This window comes from Terrapene carolina, unplaced genomic scaffold (assembly GCF_002925995.2).
Source record: "Terrapene carolina triunguis isolate 2854851 unplaced genomic scaffold, T_m_triunguis-2.0 Scaffold139, whole genome shotgun sequence".
Classification (NCBI taxonomy): Eukaryota; Metazoa; Chordata; order Testudines; family Emydidae; genus Terrapene; species Terrapene triunguis.
The window spans coordinates 10,475,620-10,482,976 of record NW_020664490.1 but is presented as its reverse complement, the minus strand read 5'-3'; the positions used below and the strand labels follow the sequence as shown (position 1 = coordinate 10,482,976).

Genomic DNA, 7,357 nt, shown 5'->3' with positions numbered 1-7,357 from the left:
TTTTTTTTTTTTTTTTTTTTTTTGCTTGGGGCGGCAGAAATGCTGGAGCCGGCCCTGGTCCTAATCAGATGTTAGTATTGTTTCTCTGAATATCTATTCTCTTTGTTAATATTTAATTGAAAAAACCTTGCTATAATGTGCTCTGCAGGCACCAAGGAAAGTATTTCTGGAAAGATATTAATTGTTAATTCAACAATTGCTGACTGTTTCCCTTGCACAGCACATGCTGTTGGAATTGATTAACCATCTGTTATTGACTGACTTTTGAAAACCTGAGTTTAAATCAAATTCACACACAGGAAAGAAACTCAAGAAGAAAAGGCTTGTTGTAGAGCAGTTGCAGTTAATATCACCCTGCATTAATTGACAGTAACATGTTTGACAAAAGTGGCTGCTGTAAATACTGCCTTCATTTCATGGTAGGCATATCGTTCCCTGCTTTTTTTAAAGCGCTCTAAGTGTAAGAAAAAGCACTTCATAAATACAAATATAAACGTATTGCAAGCACTGCTTGTAAAACAACTGCAGGACCTGGTCCCTGGCACTTTGCCTTTCTACACAACAAAACAAAATTATTATTCAAACCGAACAGGGGGTTAGTCAACTTAACCGAGCAAGATTTACTATTGAGTTTCCTTTACTACTCAGGGATACGATTTCACTTTCACAGCAGAAAAGAGATTATATCATTTACATAACAAGGTAATAAATAATTGGTTACTGTACTTACAAACTTACTGCCTTATGTGCAGATGATAAAAACTACATTCTGATGTTGCTAGTCTGACTTAATTCCAGAAAAATCGGAGAACCAAGAGAGAAGGGTTGAAATTGCATCCTTACGTGCCCCCCACCCCTGTGCCCAATGTGCCTAAGTAATGGATGGGTTGGCCTGATGTATGAATAAGCTAGGCAGAGCTTGGCAAGTTATAAAACACTGGTGCTTCAGAGACAACTTAAAAAAAAATATTTGTCAACCATATTAACGCTTTAAGTGCCTTCCAGCACCACTTTCTCCTCTTTTAACTTCAGAAACACTTATCAATATAATAAAACTCAGTGTAGTCTAATTATATACTTTTTTTTTAACTGGAGGACAAGGTAGACTGCCTGACTGCCAACAACATTATTCTGCTTTATTAGCTGTCTCTCTATTAATGTACTGTGTGTGCTTTCTTTTTATTTTCCTTTCTTGAGTTTAGGCTTCCCTCTATTCTTTTCTTTTTTTTCTTCTCTTTAACTTTAGGTTTGGTCTTTCCCTTTTTCTTTTTGGCTTTAGATTCATCTTTCTTTTTCTTCCCTTACATCTGAGGCTTGACCTTTTTTCACCCTCTTTGGGCCAGATCCTTGACTGATGTAATTGATGTTACATCTGAGGTTTAGGAACATAGGAATGTAAAAACATAGGGATTGCCATGCTGGATCAGACCAGAGGTTCATCTCGTCCAGTATTCTGTGTCTGATCATTGCTAGCTCCAGATGCTTCACAGAAAGGTATAAGAACCCCACAATAGGTAGATGTGAGATAATTTGCCCTCTACACTCGGTCTCATCCTGATCTCTAATAGTTAGAGATTTGCTTAAGCCATGACACTTGAGGTTTAATATAGCTTCTGACATTTTAAAGAAACCAGTCCTTTCCCTTAATCTTCTCTTTTGAGCTTAATCTTGGCCCCTTTCTCCTCCATCTTCTACTTTATTCTGTTTGAATTTTTCCCCCTGGTTTTCCAAGTTCTCTAACTCATGATTCCTCTGAGTGGTTGATTCAAAGAGTCTTGATCAGTGTCATCAGATAGTACAGAAGATCTGTATGGTCTAGATTTGTCAATGACTGTCTTCAAACACTCTAGTGAGCTGGACTTTTAAAACCCAAAGTGGGAATAAATCTGTGCTGGACAACTCTAATTAGCATTCTGGAATGAGCTAACTTTGCTTTCATTTACCACAAGTCCTCTTATCTTTGCAGCTTGCAGATTTCTTAATTGTGCTGCTGAATCCTCTGCTGAGCTATTATAATTTTCAGCAAGATGCTTTTTACTGGACTGGTGGCAAAGGTGCTGAAACTTTGTCTTCATGTTGCCCACAATCAGACACTAGCTGTATAGCCATGTTCATTGTCAATCTCACCTCTTTCTCTTGTTCTTTTCTTTTCTTTTGTGCAACATCTACCCCTACTTTGGAGGTCTTCACAGTGCTGGACAGTGTACCCTTCTCAGATTTTTGCGGACTTCACCTTCTTATCAGGTTCATTTTCAAGAAATGAGGGGGCATCCTATACCCACCTGTCTCCAAATTCTTTTTTCAGAATTGCTCAAGTTTTCTGCTTTTGTTTCTTTGTGAGCTTTTTGTAGAACCTCATTTTATTACAGTTTGCATCCTTCTGTTTCCCTATCTTGCTCTGTGGTAGTTACTCAGATTTCCTAATAAAATATGTGTCACATAGATTTTTCAGTGTTTCATATACCATTCTTTTTATCTTGACCTAAGTCCAATATGTCCTATGCCTCTTCCCCCATATTGTATATAAAAGAGGTGTACTTGGTATTTATTGGCATAATTGACAAGTTCTGATGCAACATGAAACTGCTCAACACAGTTTATGCATTTTGGCTACACTGATTATAATCAGTGAAATTAATGCTTTCTATAGCAATAATACCAGTGTCAAAACACAATAGAACAAGCATGTTGAGTTGGATGCCAACCACCATCAGATTGGCTAAACAATCATGATGGGTTTAATTTTTTTATTTTCAAATATTTTGGTTCTCTTTATTTTTCTTCTGCTTTTTGAGCCTCTAGCAGCCATGTTTTCTAGCTTTTCTCTGTAACCACAGAGGCCAGAAACTGACTTTTTTTCTTTTTTATTTTCCCCAATGAAAACTGAGATTTGCATGATTCAGGCCCTGGAGCTTAAGGAAAAATACCTAATAGAATGAAACATAGGATAAAATCATGAGAGTTGGCAATGTTGGGATTATGGGAAATATTTTCTCCATTGCCCTGGGAAAATAACTTCTGTTCCTCTAAGAACACTCTGCTTTTATTAATTTTTTCTTCTTTCTGTTGCTGCTGTCCCTGCTAGGCAGCTTGATTTTTCTCACTGTTTTTGCAGACTCTGTCCTCTCCTTTTCTGTTTCCGTGGGATCTAGGCTTCCTTGATGGAGCTGCTCTGTTTTTGGCCTGTGGTCCAGTTCTTCTGCAAAGCAACCTTTTATTTTTCTCACCCTGCCTTACACTCTTCATTGAACTGGGGTTTCTCCTGCCCTCTTGGCCATTCTCAATCACTTTAATATTTTTTCTCTCTTTTAGCTCACTGCTGGTAATACAGTCTGATTTAGTGGCTGCCCGAGAGCTTGAGAATGGAAAAAATAAACCCTCTCCTCACTTCAGAGGAGTTTCACTTACTTTCTCTTCCTTCCTTCATTCCTTTCCTTTTGTTTCCCCCTCCCTGGCGGTGGCATCCAGCCAGCTCTGGCACCGTGTCATGTTATGGTGTAGGAAGGAACACAGAAGAGGCATGGGTGATTGCAACAGAGTCAAATACTTTTAGTGATAACTGGGAAGTGACATAGATTGTCTCCAGTGCAGTAAGACTACAATGTTAACTCATCAAATGCCTTCGAGCATAATAGTGTATCATATTTTCTGTTGGGGGACCCCAGTGTTAACATCAGGAAGTAGAAAACCTAGAATACTTGACACATTCTAAAAGGGAGAGAGGTCTCTGAAGTTAATGTTTTTAAAGATTTCTGAGAGGTGGAAACAGATTCCTTTAAAGCATTGTATATATGCTGGGTAGATAGATACATTATGGGAAATAATTTCATCTTTAATTCTAAATATCCATATCATTTTAGATTTAACTGAGATTGTGGATATGGTTTTGAATGTAGGTTATTTGTAATTATAATAAATGGCAGCAAGGATTGGTGCCCAGCACAGTGACAGCTGAATATGCTGGTAAGCAGCAGGTTTGCAATGTAGGTGCTAAGGAAACAGGTTGGCAGTGCTGGAAATGTCACAGAAGCAGCATGCTTGGCTACGGGAGAGGAATGGGTTGCTTAATATTTTCCTCAATCCACAACTTTCAGCTCCATTAGCTGACACACTGAGCAGTGTTGACCAGCTCTGAATGGGAGGTATGCCCTGCCTTCTGTACCTGGGAGGAATGATACCACAACACAAGGCCTTTGTAGGTAGGAAGGACCTCTGTGGGGCCCTCACAAAGTGGCACAGTGCTGCTATTCATTTTCCAAAAAGCTTATTAAGCGGTGCTGTCTGTGTACAACAGGAAGTTGTAAATGTGCCATGGTTATTCTGTTCCAGGGAGGAGACCTTTTTGATGCCATTACCTCCACTAACAAATACACAGAGCGGGATGCCAGTGGGATGCTGTACAATCTGGCCAGTGCCATCAAATACCTCCATAGCTTGAACATTGTTCACAGGGATATCAAACCTGAGAATCTACTGGTAAGTGAAAGCTCTACTTACTGTATTGTTACTGCTAACTTGGGAGTGAATGAAAGTGTACCTGTGCTCTCAATGAAATAGTCTATGCCATTAGCCTTTTAACTTACTTTCTCTCACATGCTAATCTTTTCATCATCAAAAGGTCTTTAAAACCAAACAGCAGTCACAAAGAATATAGACGTGTCAGGCTCCTAGAAGTTAAACAGTCTGTCTTTAGCAAGTCTTTGTCCTAGGACACTAGTGCAGGATTATTCCATACAGTGAATTTTTCAGTGTGTTTTCAGTCTAACTACAAATACTTCATGCAATAGGGCTTTAGGCACTTTCCTTGGAATAAATACTTTGCACCTTTACATAGTACCAAGCTACCCAACCCCCCTACACAGGAGATTAGTAGCAGTATTTCAATTTACAGACATACAAACTGAGATTACATGATCTGCCCAAAAGCATGTAGTGTTTCAGTGGCAGATCCAGGAATAGAACCCTGAAGTCCATCTCTGACTGCTCTAACCATATAACAGTCTAATAGATCTTTCTGTTAGAACACTTTCCTTGTTAGACAGTCTAAACCTTCCTTTTTCTATTTTAATGTCATTGATTTTCTTCTGAGGGCCCAGTCCAACTCCCATTGAAGTCACTGAAAAAACACCCTAAACAAATTCTCTCTCTCCTTGGGGTCTACATATTTCTTGACTGTTATTGTGTCCACTGTCATCTTTAGTTCAGTCTTTGCCAGTAAATTAGTATCTCCAGTCCCTTAATCATTTTTGTGTTTGCTCTCTGAATTTATTCTAACTTGCAGAGAATTTTCAGTATCAAGGCGCCCAAAACTGACTGTGTGTTTTACAGCAATAATATAATTTAGATTGTAAAGAACGTAAGTTCTCAGCTGTGCACTGTCTGCCATCATCTTCTGTGTTTAATATTGTTTGGCAATGGAAAGTTGTTATGGGAAAGTTGGTTCAGGTAAATCTTAACACACTTGCAGAGAATTGGGTTTGTACAATTCAGAACTCCACAGTGACAGCTGTCTGTATAATTCTAGCCATTCTTGGCCTAGTTTTTCAGAAAATGCTAAAACCATGTAGGCCAGGGCTCTCATTAGACATGAACATGTACACCCCTATAGCAGTCTTAATGCTAGTGTTCATAGATTGCTGCATGCATAAGTTATAGCAATCACATGTCAGGATTCATTAATGCTGTGACTTGGAATGTGCAGGAAGATTTCATGGAAAAAGACCTACCATGCTTTTGTATTCAAACTTCTTAAATTCCTGAAGTTTGACAGCAGTAGCCTGAAGCATTTTTAATGTCTTTCTGCCTCCACCCTCATTATTCCCTTGTTGGTAATACCCACTGGCCTATCGTGAGTAATCATGTTGTTCTTCACTTTATTCAAATTGTTCGAGTGTATTTTCCAGTCCAGAGAACACAAAGGTCATATGCTGCTGTTGATACTAAACAATGGCTAGAAGGCACTAAACTTTTCACAAAGACCATAACTTTCAAAACAAGCACTTGCATATTAAAACTACTTCAGCTCCACTGATGTAAAAGAAAAGAACTATAAAAGGGTATGGGGGCACTTCCATAGAACTTATCAGGTATATGGGGGAGCACAGGAAACGTGTGTTCCCCTTGGTACTTGGTATGATAAATTAGGCAGCACTCATCTGATAAATATAAAGGATCTGATTCTCATTTACACTCATTAAGACGTGATATATCGATCCCCGAACACGCTCCCCGTCGACTCCGGAACTCCACCGGAGCAAGCGACGGTAGCGCACTCGATGGGGGAGCCGCGGCCATCGATCCCGCGCCGTGTGGACCCCCAGGTAATTCGATCTTAGATACTTCGACTACGAAGTTGTGTATCTTAGATCAATCCCCCCCCTAGTGTAGACCAGCCCTAAGGCCCCTTTACTGTGCTCTGGCAGTGTAATGGGGTATTAAAGTACATGGAAGTCAGGTCTCTAGTTTGTTGGTACATATTGACATCAAATGTGTTGTCTCAGCACTTAACTCCACATATATCACAAAACATAGAATTGTAGGGATGGAATGGACCTTGAGAGGTCATCTAGTCCAGCCCCCTACACTGAGGATTACCAAAGTGTATCTAGACCATCCCTGTCAGATGTTTGTCCAACCTGTTCTTAAAATCCTCCAATGGTGGGGATTCCACAACTGCCCTTGGAAGCCTATTCCAGAACTTAATTATCCTTATAGTTAGAATGTTTTTCCTAATATCTAACCTAAATCTCCCTTGATGTAGATTAAGCCCATTACTTCTTGTTCTACTTTCAGTCGACATGGAGAACAACTGATCATCAGCCTGTTTAAAACAGTCCTTAACATATTTGAAGACTGCTATCAGATGCCCTCTCAGCCTTCTTTTCTCAAGATTAATTATTTTAATCTTTCCTCATAGGTCTGGTTTTCTAATCCCCCCTTTTTTTTTTTTTTTGCTCCATTTTGAACTCTCCAATTTGTCCCCATCTTTCTGAAAGTCTGGTGCCTAAAACTGGACACACATCAGCTCAGGCCTCACCAGTGCCTAGTATAACAGAATAATTACATGTCTTACATATGACACTCCTGTTAATGCACCCCAGAATGGTATTTGTCTTTTTCACAATGGTATCAAATTATTTGGTCATATTCAATTTTGTATTCACTATAACTCTGACATCCTTTTCAGCAGTACTACCACCTAGCCAGTTATTCCCCATTTTGTAGTGGTGCATGTAATATTTCCTTCCTAAGTGAAGTACTTTGCACTTAGCTTTATTGAATTTCATCCTGTTGCTTTCAGACCAATTCTCCAATTTGTCAAGGTCACTTTGAATCCCAGTGCTGTCCTCCAAGGAGC

At 39.3% G+C, this 7,357-nt stretch overlaps 1 protein-coding gene across 2 annotated transcripts in view; it reads left to right on the top strand.

The window, feature by feature from the left end:
- Positions 1-7,357, top strand: part of LOC113406795 (serine/threonine-protein kinase DCLK1) — a 346,452-nt gene that overhangs the window by 307,557 nt on the left and 31,538 nt on the right. For both annotated transcript variants that reach the window (XM_026653519.1, XM_026653520.1), the window contains exon 10: positions 4,330-4,476. In XM_026653519.1, coding sequence (XP_026509304.1) covers positions 4,330-4,476 — 147 coding nt within the window. The remainder of the gene's footprint in view (positions 1-4,329; positions 4,477-7,357) is intronic.